This window comes from Diadema antillarum, unplaced genomic scaffold (assembly GCF_040938485.1).
Source record: "Diadema antillarum isolate AM-2024a unplaced genomic scaffold, OU_Dant_1.0 seq00001910_RagTag, whole genome shotgun sequence".
NCBI classification, from domain to species: Eukaryota; Metazoa; Echinodermata; class Echinoidea; order Diadematoida; family Diadematidae; genus Diadema; species Diadema antillarum.
The window spans coordinates 131,178-149,842 of record NW_027272575.1 but is presented as its reverse complement, the minus strand read 5'-3'; the positions used below and the strand labels follow the sequence as shown (position 1 = coordinate 149,842).

General features: G+C 39.6%; 1 protein-coding gene across 1 annotated transcript in view; it reads right to left on the bottom strand.

Annotated features, from left to right (window-relative positions):
* Positions 1 to 2,200: 2,200 nt before the first annotated feature.
* Positions 2,201 to 18,665, bottom strand: part of LOC139713134 (uncharacterized) — a 39,218-nt gene continuing 22,753 nt past the window's right edge. Inside the window, exons 7-10 of the mRNA XM_071624886.1 lie at positions 7,443 to 7,555; positions 6,257 to 6,346; positions 4,145 to 4,389; positions 2,201 to 2,445 (exon numbers count right to left, since the gene is read on the bottom strand). Coding sequence (XP_071480987.1) covers positions 2,216 to 2,445; positions 4,145 to 4,389; positions 6,257 to 6,346; positions 7,443 to 7,555 — 678 coding nt within the window. The 3' untranslated portion in view covers positions 2,201 to 2,215. The remainder of the gene's footprint in view (positions 2,446 to 4,144; positions 4,390 to 6,256; positions 6,347 to 7,442; positions 7,556 to 18,665) is intronic.

Here is an 18,665-nt window from a genome sequence, read left to right as displayed (position 1 = left end):
TACGGTCTCTGTCATCAAGTACAAAATAATACCTTTTAAATGATATATTGGTCACTACATATAAAGGTACATTTTTGAAGTTATGGTCAAAAGAAGCAAATATTCTCTTATTATTCTCTTTATTTTTCTTGACCTTTAATCGCAAACATCTCCATTTGGCAAATATGGACTTATCGGTTTTTGCGAACAAACTCTTCATTTGCTACTAGACAAATCAGTCGTTTTTATTTGTCCATCCCGTGTCTCGTTTCCCGCTCGTCCATCATTTTTGACGTCCCTTAACCTATTTGTACTGTGACCAGTGGCGTATCTAGGGGGGGGGGGGGGCAAGGGGGGCACGTGCCCCGGGCGCCACTCCTTGGGGGCGCAAAAAAAAAACGAAGAAGAAGAAAAAAAAGAAAAACGAAGAAAAAAAAAGAAAAAAAAAGAAAAAAGAAAAGAAGAAGAAGAAGAAGAAACTCACCGGATGGGGGGGGGGGGCAGAAAACCAAATCAAAAAAAGATAAAAACAAAACATAACGATGACTCGGACAAAATGACAATGTTTATTGTGTTCACACAAGAATTCTATGTAAGCTGAAATACAATTTTCGGCTTGCTCGCTGCGCTCGCTCTCTAAATTTTATATAGAAGAAGCAGGTAAGAACAAAATTTGATGATGAAGCCAACAAAATGACAATGTCTATTGTGTTCACACATGTCATTTTATATTTAGCAGACAAAATGTTTCACTGAGCAGCGGCTGCAATTTCTTTCGTTCTGAAGCGATCGCCAATTGGATCAAAAGAAGGCGCCAACGGTTCCGAACATACGGGGAGGGGGGGGGGGGGCGCCAAAAAAAATCAAACAAGATAAAAAACAAAACGTAATGATGACGTGGAAATATACAAATTTCGGCTCACTCGCTCGTACTAATTTAGAGTATTTCTTCAAGCCCTCAGTTTGTTGGTAAAAATCGTTATCTATAAGGCCGTCACTATACATTGTGTCTTGATTAGAATTGTAAGATTTGATAAGCAAAAAATGACAAGAGTTCCATGTTTTGTCAGCTGAAATACAAAAATTTTCGGCTCGCTCGCTGCGCTCGCTCGCCAAAATTTATCAAAATAAAAAGGAGATAAGAACAAAACGTGATGATGATGCGGAAATATACAAATTTCTGCTCACTCGCTCGTACTAATTCAGAGTATTTTTTCAAGTCTTCAGTTTGTTGGTAAAAATAGTTATCTATAAGGCCGTCACTATACATTGTATCTTGATTAGAATTGTAAGATTTGATAAGCAAAAAATGACAAGAGTTCCATGTTTTGTAAGCTGAAATACAAAAATTTTCGGCTCGCTCGCTGCTCTCACTCGCCAAAATTTATCAAAATTAAAAAGGAGATAAGTACAAAACGTGATGATGACGCGGAAACATACAAATTTCGGCTCACTCGCGCGTACATGGGGGGGGGGGGCATTTCATGAAGCAATTTGTCAGATATTTCGTCTGACAAACTGTTAAAAGCTACTGAAATCCTTGCTTCTGATTGGCTGAAAGTACTAATTTTGTGCGACAAGTTGTCGGACAAAATGCTTCATGAAATGCCCCTCTGGTTTAGAATATTTTTTAAAGTACTCAGTTTGTTGGTATAGATAAATCGTTATCTATAAGGCCGTCACTATCTTGATTAGAATTGTACGATTTGATAAGCAAAATATGACAAGAATTCCATGTTTTGTCAGCTGAAATACAAAAATTTTCGGCTCGCTCGCTGCGCTCGCTCGCCGAAATTTATAAAAAAATTCATTACATTTAAATCACCCTCAAAAGACCCCTTTTAAGGGCTTGAAAAGCATATCATGTGAACTTTGCTTAAAGTCTCTACGGGGATGGGGTTGGGGTTGAACACTAGTCTTTTTCAGAAATTAGGGGCGCAATTTTCGCGCTTGCCCCGGGCGCCGTTTTCCCTAGATACGCCACTGACTGTGACACCTGATTGTTCAGTTTTCGTATATTATTTTTGTATATAATTCTTTTCTTCAGTTCTCTTCTTAATTTCTCTTGTATATTCATATACTTTTCATGATGCTATTGATTTCTGCACGTTCTGATTACATTTGATTCATCCCAACTTTGTTTGTAAATACAATGTATACGCTATGAATAAATGTTCACGGTCTTGCTGAAAACCAGCTAACAGCTGCAGTGGGACGGTACCCCAGGCGCTTGTCGCTACCCCCCTCGACATTTCCCCGTGTGCAGTCGTAAGAGTCCAAGTTCGTGGTATTGTAGGAGGACGGAGAATTCGCTGCTCATTCCATGTTTCTTATTCAGCAGAATGTCGTCGAAATAATGGTAAGGTACCCGCTCGAACCCCGTGTCCAGCCGCAGAGGGAAGGGCCAGAAACCGTAGACGTGGGTTTCTTCGCACAACTGCAGGGCTACGTGGACTATGTAGAACCCTGTCAGAAAAAAATCAACAAAATAAATGTATGTATATGAATATACTTTGACTCAACTGCACTTTGCGACAGTAACACGAAAATCACGTTTTTTTTTCTAAGAGTATTATACTAAAAGTGCAATATTTCCCCATCGTTTTCAAATTCTTTCGGAAAATATATTAAAGTAAGATTGAACAAATAGAATTGTTGAAGTGTCATAGAAATCTGACATTGAATTAGAGGGTTGTGACATTATCAATGTTAGACACGTTTTTATATAGTTACACTAGTTACAATCTTACCAGCAAATTCATAGAGTGGATGTCATCATCTCACAATTATAATACCGTTCTGTACGAAAAAAACACGGTGTAGCCTACACAGGATACTTCGGTCAATGATCATTATTTAGCATCTTTGCCCTTTCCCCGGTGTTCCCCGTGAAAATTATCGTCGCTATCTGCTATTACAAGACTGTCACGCGTCAGTGGTGTGGTTCGCGCGCTGTTGTTGTTGTGCTCCAAAGAGGTGAAGAACCTCTTCGCGCAGAGGCCTCGCTGTTGTGATGTGCGCATTGCATGATGGGATGTAAAAACTCGAGATTCTAATCCCGACCGTTCACACGTACCAGCGCGCGGCCAATTACCCCGCTAATTGATGAACCAGCGCAAGATTTCTTGGGATTAGCATCGCGATGCTTATCCCGCTAATTTTCGGGTTTTTTTCTGTCCACACGTGCAAAAAACTCGGGATGACGATCGCGATGCAAATCTCGAGATTTGTATCCCGCTAATTGGTGTACGTGTGAACCCGGCTATTATGCCAATGATACAACTCATTAGTTGACATCATGACAAGGCAGGCAACGCGGTGAAGAGTTATGTATCAGCTAATAGGTGCACCTCGGCACCACCATGCGATTTTATCAGCACCTTTTAGTGAGAGGATGAGTAACTGTGGAGCTAAAGGTCGCAGTTTGATGAGTCTGACAGCTTCAATTCTGTTTTTATTTTAGATTCATCAAATCTGTCAAAGCTAAGTTGAATATGGAGTTGACTCGCACTGATAGCGTTACATACGTGCCATCGGGGAAAGGTCAAAATATTTCATCAGTAAAATTTAATACTTTAAAATAGTCAGGGCTCCACACTAACTTTTATTTTTGGTGGCCCAAAGGCAAATGTCCGACCTTTTTTGGTGGCCCGATCAGGCCACCAAATGCTTCATTTCTGAAATTTTGGTGGCCCGACGTGCGTTTCTGGTGGCCCGGGCCACCGGGCCACCGTTAGTGTCGAGCCCTGCTTTAGTTAATGTAATCATAATAACAAAAAAAAAAAGGCTTCAGTCATGTCAATTCTGAACTTTCACGCTATACATTTCTGAAAAAAATGGGCAATGATTACAGTCAAATCTGTCCTAGGGGCCACCTGCCGTATACGACAGCTAAACGCAATTCCCTTCGAGAGAGAGAGAAAAAAAAACATGTTATAGCAGTCACCTGTCCATAACTTGTTTGTATCCCGTACGCGTGGTTGGCTGCTATTGGTTATAAACAGGTTTTAGTGCACCACGTAAGAAGATAACAAGTATACTTGATTTTGGAATTTAACTCTGACATGTAGATTCATTACATTAATATTGCGAACATGATTTTTCAACTTGTTTGGATCAATTTAAAACAAAATGAAAAAAACAACAACAACAAAGAAACGGGTACCGGTGGACGGCTGACTCGTGAAGTTTCTCCGTTTCCAGAAATTCCAGAAGTTGACGAACTCTTTGGCGTTGGCCACGAGGATGCGCGGATCGCTCTGGTCTAAGTTCGCCTCGTCCTGCACCGTTGACAAACAAACGTTGTGGAGCGAAGCCGCCCCGATACACGGCATCCAGATGTAGCCGTGGTACTGCGAGATGTTCTTTCGAAATGCAACGTAGTCTTCTTGCCTGGCGAGGGAATTGTATCTTGGGAAAAAAAGCGACAACAGCAACAAAGAGAATAAAATAAATCAAAACAGAAAGAACGGACCTCAAAGACTTAGACCTAACACCGTCCAAGGACTCGGGTTCGAGTCCAGAATCTGACATGAGCAATGTTGCGGGTAATCATAACGTCCCCTCTCGTAAAAAGCAAAACACTCTGTCTCTCAGATATAGAACATGAAATGGAACGTCTCGTGTGTCTGAGAGTCACAACTGATGCAAGTTAACCATCCTGCTTCATTCGTTCATTCTTTGTATAAGGAGCAGGGTGCATAACCCTGAAAAGAGCTCCCGCATCACATCCAACTGAACCCCATGGAAGACCAGCTATTGGGGGTAGCCATGCTGCCATCTTCTCAGAGAAAAAAAAATCAAACAATCAAACAAACAAAAAACAAAGTCTGGTTATTATTCATTGCAATGCAAATTCTCTGATACTTTTTGGTCATTCTATCACTTTCTCGATAGTTTTTTTTTTTTTTTAGTTCTCGAACAGTCGATATGAATAATTTATGCAAATAGTGAAGTGGTGATATCATCCCTCACAACTTGCCTTATAGTTTGTACATAAAAGTTTGAAATTTCCAGTTATTCATTTAAACACAATTACGCCCCATTCTTTTTCGAAGTTATTGAACCAGTAATCATGACATCATGTTCTACACTTGGACAACAGACACATTGAAGTTTTGCCATTTTCTTCTTGTACACGATCAACGGAAAAGTATGAGGTGACGACATCATCAGGTCACTCATTTGCATATTCATATCAACTGTACGAGAACTGAAACCTATACTCTAAAAAAAAAAATCCGGAACCGGGTCCGTTGGGGTCACACCCCGTTCCGGATCAAAAATGACTTGGAATTTAGTCAATGAAGACCCGGAACGGGGTCACCCTGACCCAATTCATGACTCTGAATGGGGTCATATCTGACTCCATTCCCTGTCATTTCTGAACCGGAACGGGGTGTGACCCCAACGGACCCTTTCCGGATCAGTTCTGAGACCCGTGACCCCAACGAACCCTTGATCAGTTCTGACCCGGATGTTTTAAGAGTGCATACTGCAACAATTAGTGGACCTTAATTCACTAATTCATATCTTTCCCAAGTTTTATCCGATTTTAATCCAATTTTCACTGTCGTGTTTATAAGGTTTTACTCCTTATCAGACTCACTAATAAGTGGACTGGAATTCCTCTTTAATTTTTATGAGAGGGATAACGTTAAGCTGGCATCCAATGCACTGCGATGGAAACTACATCACTTATGTGTTCTGACTTACTTTTGATGATTTAATGGTCATAGTGTCAACAAAAGACAATCCACAATATCATTCTATGATCACACTTGTAACACGTGTATATGGGAGACTATTATACAATGCTTCTGTGCCATGTGGAAAAACGCAGAACTGCTTTCATAATTAATTTTTAGGGTTGTTTCAATTTTGAATGATCAAAAAAGAAAAGAAAAAAAAAACAGAAAGCGAAGTGACACGTGGCTATACGACGCAAACTATACGCTAATTTGTGCTGCACATCCAACTATCATTACGAGAGCAATGACAATCGAATGTGTATTAACCAAAAGGTAATGATGTTAGAGTTGTATAGACTTACGTCTGTAGTACATAGGTTCGCGCAGAATTACACAAAATTAGACTAAAAATAAACCCCGCAGTTATAGAGTATAATATATAGTGTTCGAATACCCGTTATAGAATAAGTCTAAATGCTACAGATTGAGAAAGGTGTTTCGGGTTGTTTTGTTATTTGCGTTAATTTTTTTCATTCAAGCACTTGATGTGTTTGTACTACAAGCAGCAATTTAACAGCATTACTTACTTTTTGTAAAATATACTTGGGTTGAAGGTCGTTATATTGCTTCTCTTTCCCGCGTCCTCAGAGAAATTCTTCATGGGCGCAGCGTTACATCTGGTTAAAGAATAGATGGCGGAAGTAAGGAATTAACATTGTTGTCATATGAAAATGGATATATTTTTGGGACTGCAATCATGGTAGTGATGCTTGTTTATTCAAAGTATAAACTTAATGTGGGCGGGAAGGCAAATAATGTATCAGATGTGACAGGAACTAACACCCTGCACATATGCAAAAATCTATTCATCTCCAAGAAGAATGAAATCATTGTTGATGACGTTCTAAATTCATATAACGTCATGCTATGTGGGCGTTCAAATGTTCAAGGCTGGTCCGACTTTTTATGACAATTCACAACACATTCAAAGTGACAAACAGAACACCAGGTTTAATCAAAGCGGGTTTCATCAGTGACAAGACGGCATTTGTGTTGCGTGCAGAGAAGGGAATTTTCCCTCGACCAAAAATCTGTCGCTTGCATGACTGGGTAATACACTTCATCTCATATTGAACCGAAATGTTAAAGCTTCGTTGTATTGAAAAAAAAAAATCATAATGAACGTTAAGGTCTTGCTATTAATTTTCATGCAATTCCGTTGAACGGAGGGATGCTTTGCTCCAATTCACAAATTTGACTCTAATGCATTTTTTATTTCTCCCATTTCTCGATTAAAGTCAGCTAGCTGATAGTTCAATTTTATGTAATCCCTGAAGTCTTGGTGTCTTTTTGCTCTCTGAGACAGCTAGTTAGCTTCCACACCACAAAAGATAAGAAGCGTATATGGAATGGTAAAGTTGAACATGTTTTCAGAAAACTATATACTGCATGTTTTGGTCTCTGTATTGAAGGAGTGATGTAAATTACGATAACACAACTCTTTCATTGGTTTACACAAAAGAAATGGAGATTTAATTCTACACATCACTGATGCTATACCTGCAAAATTAAGATTCGTATAATGTGTGCACTCGCATAATCGTCACTTTGTACTGTCATTTTGAATGCACTAGGAGGATTGCCATCTGTCTTTTTGAACGATGGATTTTCTTTCTTGCACAAAGTCCTAATGACACGGAAAAGAAAGGCCCTGCTTCATGAGTTGACATGAAATTAATTGATTGAAAACGCATCTAAAAAATGCATCAGTACCTGAAAACCATATCACTTGAGTCGATTTCCCTGCCACACCCGCTGTTTAAGAGACTTCCGCTGTTCCCCACCACTGCGCACTTCTTGTAGTGTTTCTCTCGGAAAGGACTCACCTGTGTACGAGACAAATGATAATAATAATAAAACAGTAATAAAAATATGTCACGGGCAAATGTAATATGAGGTTCTTATCATATACAATTTATTACATTTATGATATATTCTTCACTTTTGTTTTTTATTCTTTTTGTTTGTTTGCTTGTTTGTATTTTGGTGCAATGTTTATACGAAAGAAGCATTTGATGAGGGTTCAGAAGGCCTCCCCCACTTGCAACATGGGTGGACTGTTACTCTACAAGGGATATAGTGATAAATCTTATTTTCGAACCTCCAGGGTCACATTGTTTATCTTTTATCCGTCTATTGTGGATTTTCTTCATACGTATTTTTTTTCTTGTTGTATTGTTGTAATACTGTATTTTTTTCCTATATATGATTTTATTTTTGTATATTTTGATATACTGTATTTTTTTCCTGTATATTATTTTATTTTTGCAGATATATGAAAGCTTGCCTATCACTTGCCTATAGCGAATCTCCTGTTACCATTACGGTGTAATGTATTCCACCAACGAGGAACCTTACATTCCATCGACTTTATTGCACTACTGTATATAGGACCTACATCAATGAAAAAAAAAACTTCGCCAGAGTCACAGAGTCAAGAGAGGATTCCATGTTTACACATCTCGTCAAGCCTAGAACAGCTTTTCCAAATAAAAAGAGCTCCTTTATTGTACCACATAAGTACACACTTTGCTCTTCACAGATACAAAAAAAAAAAGGAATACATCTTTCCCACGTTAATTTGTAAGCCGAGCACTCGAAATGAGTGCAATTCACTCTTTTTATTAGTCTTGACCTTTGAAAGAAGTGTCAGGACTCCCGGATGTAATTTTTTTTTGAATAATTATTTTGCCAGTCTCACGCCGTATGGACATTATTTGCATATGCGACCCTGCATGACAAAATCAACAAAAAGTTGCAAGATAGGGATTTTTAGTTAAAGGCATATTCTGAGAGAGCATAACTCAACGCAAATGGACTCCTCTATCCTATCTAAATACTGGAAAATAAGCACACACTTTGGAAAAGTGTGAACTGAGAAAAGAGGCTCTGAAGTACAGAGTCTATTTAAGCACTTAATCTTTATCAAGTCGTGCTAGCTGTGTGTTGAAAGAGACAAAACACAGGATGTAAATCACTAGGGCAACAATAATGAAGCAATCGTTAGACTAAGCTGGAATTGACTATGTTTTATTGATACATTTTGTCCATGATTAATGCCAACTTTCAAAGCAGTAGCGTTATCCATTCAAAAGTTATTAGACTTGAAGGTGAAGAGTATGCAAAGGATTTCAAGAAGTGAGAAGGGGCCTTTAAGACATACGTGATCATTCCAGTCTCCCCCCAAAAAGGGTTGTAGAAAATCTGCTGAAAACACACTTTCCCATTAACTCTGTTGACCCATTTCACCGTTTGTTTGTTTTTTTTTTTGGAATCCTCACGTAAAATCAAGGGCTGCGACTCTCGGCTTGTTTTGTGATGCACGGTCACATATACACTGCAAACGGAACACAGTTTTGTGCTTTCATATTAGATATTTCTTCCACTTCTTCTGCTGAGAATGTGGATTAGTTTGGCAAAAGCCTTTTCAGGCAAAGGCGAGCAAATATTAGCCAAAAAATATACTGTCAATGTTTGCGAATAGAGCCGCGTCACCATGGTCAAAGCCTATAGTCGAGCAAATAGAGAACGTTCTTTGTATTCATATTCGTAGGGATTCTCACAGATACGCTGGAGCCGATTTTAACATTTTGAACACGTCTAAAGGCTCGGTCACAAATACCAATAAGAATTACTACCAACGTCGTACTAACGATTTTAGACAATTTCGTAAGATCTTTTTAAGAAGGTCGTACGAAACCGGGGTTCGTAGACCGTTCGTAGACTGTTCGTAAGTTCGTAGCCTGGTCGATGATCTTGTCCAAGATTTTTTTAACTTCGTATGAAACCCTCTCTAGTTTAGGCGGCCGTACGAACGTCGTACGAACATCGTAAGAACTACGCAAGGTTTTGTAGTTTCGAGAGACAATTCTAGAAGCCTTAAATTCTTACGATGATTGTAAGAACGCCTTATGTCGTTCATAGAGGGATCTTACGACTTTCGTAAGAATGCCTCACGAACGGAGATTCGTACAGCGTTCTTACGAACAACTCTTCGAGTTTGTAAGGCGTTTCTAGGGGACTCGTATAAGGCGTAGATACACAATTTGTGCAACTGTTGAGTTTTAGGGGGTATAAAGCCAAACGTGCGAAGTTCAAATCCTCACTCTGATGTTCTAGGTGTTAGACCAGAAAACATTTCTGTTAATATGGGACCAGAGGGAAGGCAATCAAAGGGAAAAGGGGGAAGGGGAAGAAAAGAAAGGAGGGAGATGAGGAAGAAGGAGTGATAGAGGGAAAACTATACTTGCAGATGCATCTGCAGTTGTAGTCTCCTTGGCACTACTGACTGCCATCTTACAGAATTTTCGACAGGACACGGCAGCGTCTTTTTAACAACCAGAAAAAATATACAAAGAAATCGCAAAATCTTCTTACGAATGACTTGAGAGTGCAGTGAGTTGCACGTATGACCATCTTACGACAAAAAGAAATGGTAAGATGGCTGTAAGTCTGACGAAAGAATAACTCAAAGTATTCTTACGAAAAACGTACGAATTCAAGGGTCATTGCATAATTGAAAATGTTGTTTCTCTAAAAGGTCTTAAGTTGCTCTTGAGAATTAAACAGCTTTTGTGCAAAATTCATAAGAAAGTCGTAAGAATCTGTGCCCCATCTACGAATCTCTATCTGATACGATCTCAAGAATTCGTACGGACAGTGACATCGTTCGTACGAACCTTTGTGACCCTATAGCTTAATACAAAACCAGCTCCATTGTATATATCTTTGCGAATCCCTATAAATAGCTACGAACTATTCTAGTATTCTAGAATGCGAACTTATCTTCAAATTTTCGAATTCACTGGGCATTCGCTGGCTCAAAACCCTCTGGAGTGATGCGGTCCCAACATCTTTAAAATTTTAATAATAACGAAAATGACGAAACAAAAAATGAAAATTGGTTGTGCATTTGATCCTTTTTACGATCTTCCGCTTAAAAAAACCGGTTATGTTATTTGCATGACATTGATTTATTGTAAATGATGTATCTGGAAGAATGTGTAATATCGGAGGTAAACTTTGATTTAAATTGTATTTAGTGGGTGTATCCAACTAACAATGATCGACTACCATATCAGTTTCCGTTTGACAACAAACAAAGGAGAGCATTAATTCATCTTTGGAAAGATCATTCCAAAATTAAGGACTGGGCTAAAAATGTGCCATTACGTGGAAGGTGATATGAATCTTTGTCTCGTATAGTAGGGAAGGCATCTTTTTTTAAAACAAACATATTATGTGTAAATTGTTATGTAAAAGCAAATCAGTAATCTTAAGGAATTGATTTATTGAAAAATTCATTAGTTTGATAACAAAAGCCCACTAAATTGATTGTGCGAATAGACTGTTTCCGTATTTTGTTTTTTCAGGTGGGGGGGGGGGGGCTTATTGTGCTTTTGGTTTCTCCGTTGGAAATAGCATAGAGATCTATGGAATATTGCTTTGATGCATGGGTAAGTATCAAAGTGAAAGTGATTTTTGAAATGTCTGTATGTCTTCCCATGATTTTCCCTCTCATTTTGATGCTGCACGGGCTATGTGCTGTAATTCAATAAAACCGAAATCATCGCTCCGATAGCAATGACATCGCTTCTGGTGTGTGTTATCACAAAGAATCACTGCAATTTGAAACCCTCACTGTTGGCGTACAGTGCACTCCCGTAAGAACGAGCAAGATTTAATATAACAAAATTCTGATTACAACGAAGTAAAAATTCAGACCGCAACATTACCCACTCTTTGATTTTATTGTTTCATTGTTCGGTTACACGGAAATTTTGATATAACGAAAGAAAATTGTTATAACGGGAGTCCACTGTATACATGATTTAAAACATATATTATACATCCCGCTGTCGAGGCTACAACCTTCTCTTCAGTCTATTTAATCTATTACAATAAAAAGAAATGAAATTGCACATTAATGCACATATCGGTACACAAAATCAGTGCTAATATGAATACTAAAATATGTAATCAAAGAAAATGCTATGAATGCAATAAATGTTATGTCTTTCGTGACAAATAACACCTTATTTAGAGGCAATATCTACATTTGGATAGCCAGCATTTGTGTGTGTGTGTGTGTGTGTGTGTGTGTGTGCTTGGTGATCCTCTCGACACAGCTGAAGCTAGAAGCTGATGTCGAGCTCTGATCATTTGTTGTCTAACGTATGTCAAACTTCCATGCAGATTTTTTTTTTCAATGATGCATACTGAATATGATGATGTCAATAACGCTGATACAACACTAATCATTATTAGTTTATAACATTACAGCAATCATAACGATGGTAATGGTAATGACATTGCGAGTGTGTGTGTTTTTTTATTTCTTTCAGGAAATGATGTTGAAGGCCCGGATTGAAGGCACTCGATTACAAACCGATCCACAGCACGCAAAAAGGCGAGCTCAAGAAATGTCTGAGCTCAGTCTAAATGAACCTCTTTCATTCATATCCAAAGTTCACCATAACGACTTCTCTGGTTACCTCGAGGTATAATGAACACCACCAACGAGGAACTTACTACATGTATAATACCGCAGCACACAAAAAGGCGAGCTCAAGAAATAACTGAGCTCAATCTATGTGAACCTCTTTCATTCATATCCAAAGTTCACCATAACGATCGACTTCTCTGGTTACCTCGGTGTATAATGAACACCAGCAACGAGGAACTAACATGTTTATAATTATCATTTTCTCATTGCATCGGACAGCAAAAAGTCCCTATCATCGGTAAACAGCGACTTTATTGTACTATTAAATGTCACCATTGTGAAATAGTGGTGGAAAAAGAGAAAAGAATGTCATATTCACAGTTCTCATCAACATCTGGCTATCCAAATGTAAGGACCTCCTTTGTTGTATAGAAGGTTGGAGGAAAACGCGGAAATTACCGCAATCTGTTTTCACAAGCATGTTTGCGAGAAACCGCTCGTTCCATAGATATCCGCCTCGTCATTCAGATGAATTCCATCTGCCTTTAACTGGAACTAGAACCTTTAACTTCAACTAGAACTATGTTTACACAATCTATATTTACATTTGCTGGAACTAAATATTGGAACAACCTTTCTAACAGTTTAAGGACATCCCTAAGTTTAAGTTCTTTTAAGAGTAATCTAAAGAAAAATATTTTGAACAGTTATAAGAATTTATCTAAATATCATTATGAAAATTAATTGTATATCAATTGAAAAATTGTGTTGATTCTTTAATGGTTGCAAAAAAGTGTAAAATTCAACCTTATATTCTGTTGAAATGACAACTAAGCGGCTCCATTCATCCACTACCTCTCGTGTCCCTCTATTTTTTTCTTGTCTTTTATCTTCACTCCACGCAATACGTTGCTTTCTTTCCCTTTCTCTTTTTCTCTCTCTCATACACACACACACACACACACACACACACACACACACACACACACTCTCTCTCTCTCTATTTCTCTCTCTCTGTCTCTGTTTCTCTCCTCTCTCTTCCGGCATGACAGCGACTTGGTGTAGGGGTTTGTTCAGGGTTTTTGTTTCGGATAAGTTAGGTTATAGGTCTTTTCGTCTTAGTTTCTTTGTTTCATCCATTTTCAATGTATATAAGTCAATCGATCATATAATTTTTTGTATTACGTGTGGGGGGAATGCGCCCTACAAGCTCAGCTTTTTAGCATTCCTCCCCATTTCCAACATTTTCGTATACTTACAAGTTTTCTGTGAACTTATCCTTTACTTTGTATAATGAACTTTATGTACTGTATTCAATTTTTGTAATATATTTATATGTTTTTGTTGGAAATGAAAAATAAATGAATGAATGAATGAATGAATGAATCTACAGGAAGTTTTGCAAAAATATGGCGAAGCGGCAGATGGTAAAGCATTAAAACTCAATGAAGAGAAATCAAAGAAAATGAACATACAGCTGTCCACATACGTGAACATGTTAAAGGGAAGTCCTAGTCAGCGTTCCTATTGACTTAAAGGGGTGTTGCAGTATAAAATTGGTGGAGATGAGGATTAGGCTCTGAACTTTTTGCGAGTTTATACCAGAAGCCACTCTTGGAATATACCATTGTATGAGGAATTCAGTATAAAATTGGTGGAGATGAGGATTGGGCTCTTAACTTTTTGCGAGTTATACCAGAAGCCACTCTTGGAATATACCATTGTAAGAGGAATTCAAAGTTTATTTGATGAAAATCGCTTTTGCAATGGCTGAGGCATTCCAAAACAAAGTAAAACAAAGTGATCGTAATAAAAGATGGGTCTCACCTTTTATCATGAGGTGGGTCCCACCTTTTATTATAGGATCCCTCTGTTTCGGATATCTCACCCATTTCGAAAACAATTTCATCGAATAAATGTTGAATTTCTCTCAAAATTACATGCTCTTTCACATTTCAAAAGAGGTTTCTCATTATCTTACAAAAATGTTAGAAACCTGAAGTAAAGTATCAATCAAAACTATACGATCCCTTCATTTCAGGAATACCACTTAAGCAACAACAACAACAACGGCGACGACAACACCATAAATGGAAGTTTGAAAATGATAAGTTTATTAACAATGATTATAATAATTTGAGTCTTATTTAAGTACAACCTTAGTCATCAATAGAATAATTTTGATTTACCAAAATTTCATGAAGTTCATACATTTGAATAACGAAATTTGTCATGTCGTGGGATAAGAATTTCGAATAAGGGGTCTAGGGCAATTACCCCCTGGGCAATTACCCCGCACCCTTCCCCTGGCCCTAATCCTAATCCTAATCCTGAACCTAATCCTATCCCTAACTCAAACTCCTAACCCTAACCCTAACCCTAACCCTAATCGTTACTCTAAGCTTACCACTAACCAGTATTTAGCCGGGGGGTAATTGCCCTCTCGGGGTAATTGCCCGGATACGCGAATAAGTTAACAAGAACGATGTAAAAGGCCTTGGTTGGAATAATTTCAGGAGACAGGTGAATAATGATCTTTTGAATACTCTAATTTAGTAATCATTATTGATCGTATAAATAGGCGGTGTGGGGGTGGACATGCAAGGGATATCAGTCTTTAATACTGATCTCATTGTATCCTCCCATTCAAGTCATGTTTGTTATGGAAGCTTGTTTTTGTTTTTGTTTTCATTTATCTCTTTTTTGTATTTAACCTAATGTTGTGTAAAATATTATAATGAAGGTATTAAGTTTTGTGCTTGAATGTTTTGTGCGTATTTCAGTTATGTATTGGCGTATTATTGTATTTAGGCCTATATGCATTTGTTTTTAATTCACCGACTGGCCGAAAAATAGCCACTGGCTGAGCCCAGTTTACCGTATTGAAATAGATGAAGTGAATGAATAATTGAAGGAATGAAGCTTCGTTTGTGATAGAAAAGCAGAGTTATGAGATGTTAAAGATGGCCCTTCCCTTTTGCATTCCTTCCCAAATAGCACAGAACATGATATATTCCACCAGAATGACAAGACTATTGTAAATCTATAATATTTTTGTGATATTTGAAGGTTGTTAGCCGTTAAAATTCAAATAATGCACCAAACGCTCACCGTAACGTATTATGTGTACTAGGCACAGCTGCATACATTAATCCTCCTGGAGTTGTAATTATGATACTTATACTTCGAACAACAGATATACATGTTAAAGCTGTCAGAAAAGAAGAATTCACTAGCTTCTCTTACTTTGTTATCAATGGCAAATAACAACACACCACTTACATGAACTACATGTACAACTACTGTAAGTGCATCACACAGGTCTGTAAAACTAGACTAGTATTTAGATTTGTAATTTTTGCGAAGTTCGCAAAAATTATTCAAATCTTAACGGTCAATTTAACTAAACAAATAAAGACCCTCTTGAGTTCAAAATTTACAGGAGGTTTCCAAATAGTGTTTTCTTCAATACCTAAGTGTTCTCACTGTCACGAGCGGAGTGACAGACGCTCTTCTACACTGAGGTCAATTTGCATGGAATTTGTAAATAAGCACTTAAGCATGTAAATTGATTGCAAACTGTTTAACATGTCAATAGAAGACATTCCAGACCGCTCTCGGTAGAGCCACGGTAGTGCTATGTGTGGCAAGGAGCGGCAGTATGACATCAGGCCGTGAAGGGGACATCACGCTGTGGTGCTGTCTCCGTGACACGTTGTAAATGGCCACTCGGTAACGGTGACAGGGGCCGCCACCCCAGTCAGTATTAACTAGAGATGCCCACAGATAGTGGGTTTCCGGGTTTCCCGAAGGGTCAAGGACCCACTGACACTGCAAGAGGCAGGTAAATAAAGGCGTCGTTGACTGTCGACCAGCTCCGAGGCAGTAAGGGAACATAGACTGTTGACTGAACTTCATTCCTGGATGCTGAGGAGACATCGCGAAGACGTCCGTCGGGAGAGCGACCACGCGAACGGCAATCGCGAAGAGTTGCTACGACAGACCACGCGACAGTCCATACCAGCACCAGCGTAACGGGGCCCCGTCATCGGCCTACATTGTCACCGTCGTACGTCATCGTCATACCTCGTCGTCATAAGCCATCGTCACACAACTTACATCCGTGACAGCCAGTTGCATAATCGAGGTGAAATAAGTCCAATTTAAGTTAAACATAATAAAGTCCTAAGAGCCATAAAGCCACTGAACAGGAAGAATTTTATGTTCGTTTTTTCCTTTTTATAATTTGCTGTAAAACCAGAAGTCATAGGTATAGACAATTAAAATATTTGAGTTAATTGAATGCACAATGGTTTCCTCCGTTTCGTCTTGTATGAGTTACAGCCTGCCGACAGTTCTCAGAGGTTATGACAATTTCGTTGTTCCGTTTGTTTCCATATAAAAGGATGGAAATCGGGGAAATTCTGTGACAACTGGGGGCTCGTCCGCTGGAGAGAACTTGGCAGGGTTTATTCATACAAGAATTTGAGACGTGATTTGTGTAACCTCATGTTGTGTGTATAAGATATCACAATGGAATTAGAGAAGTACATACAGTTAGGTACAGATTGTGGACTGCAAGGTCCAGAACTAGTGGAGTTTGCCAGCACTGAAAGAGACAAGTATCTCGAAGAAAAGAGACGAGATGAAAAGTTAGAAAGAGATGAAAGACAGGTGCAAAGGGAAGAAATAACCAAGCAAATGAGGATTGAGTTAGAAATAGCTCAATATAAGAGTGTCAATGTGAAGGCAACAAATAGTGTAAGGAGTAGCCTACCAAGCTTGCTTATCTGTTGCGCTTTGAGAGATATGCAAAACAAAGTCAGTGGCCAGAGGAATGCTGGGCTCCTGCATTGGGGAACCTTTTGACCGTGCGCGCTTTAGAAGTTTATTCTCTCTTACCGGCAAATGAAGCCGACGACTATGAGAGTCTGAAAGATAAGCTCTTGCGGCAGTTTGCGCTAACTGAGGAAGGCTTTCGCAAACGTTTTCGAGAGGCGCGGCAGAAAATGGGCGAATCATTTGGGCAATTTGCAACACGCATAACCGGATATGTTACTAGATGGGTAGAGATGTCGGGTACAAGTAAGTCCTATGAAGGGCTACTAGAACTAGCGGTGCGTGAACAGCTGCTCGAATGTTGTGATCGTGGATTATCTGTATTCATTCGTGAGAGAAACCCACAATCGGTGAAAGAGATGGCAGATATCGCAGATCGGTATCGGGACGCACACGGGCATGGCGGCTCCGGTAAACGCGCACGCGACGATAATAAGTCTCGTAACCAGGGCAACGAAGCAAGACAAACAAAGAAAGGGGGCACTACGTCACGTGACAACCAAGGTTGCTTTGTCTGTGGTAAGCAAGGACATTTTGCTTCCAAATGTCCAGACCGTAAAACTGACCAGTCAAAAGTAACTAGCAAGCAGTATGTGCCAAAGTCAAAACAGACGGGGGCAACATGTGTGGTAGGAGTATGCCCTACTCATGATGCTCACGAGAGAGGGAATATTTGGGGCACACCTTCTGTTAAACTGATGTGTGGTCACGAGTTACCCCTTCTTAGCGGTGGGTGTAACGTAGGCACAGACATGCCGACATGTGAAGGTATGTTGAATGGTAAAAGAGTGAAGGTGCTGAGAGACACCGGTTGCAACACCGTAGTGGTGAAACGTAAACTGATAGAGGAATCACAGCTGACTGGTGAGATTCAAACTTGTGTGCTCATAGATGGTTAGCGGTGCTAGGCAGCCTGGCGACGAGGACATCGGATGGAGCGGAGAGGATGCTAGGGAGAAGCCGTTAGCTGAGGAGATGACGACCTCCGGTTCAGAGGCAGAGTCTTCGAAAGGGACAACGCAGAACGGCATCACAACGACCTCCGACAGTTGTGATCGTCCCCACACTGACGAGAGTGTGAAACAGTCACCGACACCCCTACCTACAACCAACGAAAGTGCAGCAGTAGAGACAAGAGGCATGAGGAAATCGAAGGAACGGCCGTGGAAGAGACTAGGATCAGCAGACCAGCCGACGATCACTGCTACCAGGGAGGAGATGATCAGAGAGCAGGCGCGAGATGCCACACTGGAGAAACTTCGAAAGTTGGCGGAGAAGGGTGAGGCTAAGGCTGGAGGGAAAGGAAGTGAGGTCAGATATTTTTGTCGTGACAATCTTCTCTTCCGTGAATACAGGTCTCCCTACGTCGAGAGAGGAAAGATATTCACGCAGCTGGTGGTGCCCCAGCCGTATCGCAGTGAAGTACTCCGACTAGTACTCCGACTCCCCTTTGGCAGGTCATTTGCAGACAAAGAAGACGGCTGACCGGATTCTTGCTCACTTCTATTGGCCAGGAATTCATGCCGATGTCAAGCGCTACTGTACATCATGCGATTCCTGTCAACGCACCACGCCAAAGGGTAAGATAGGGAAAGTACCCCTGACCATCCCCCTTTGACTGACACATGTTTCCGTAGAGTGGCGGTCGATTT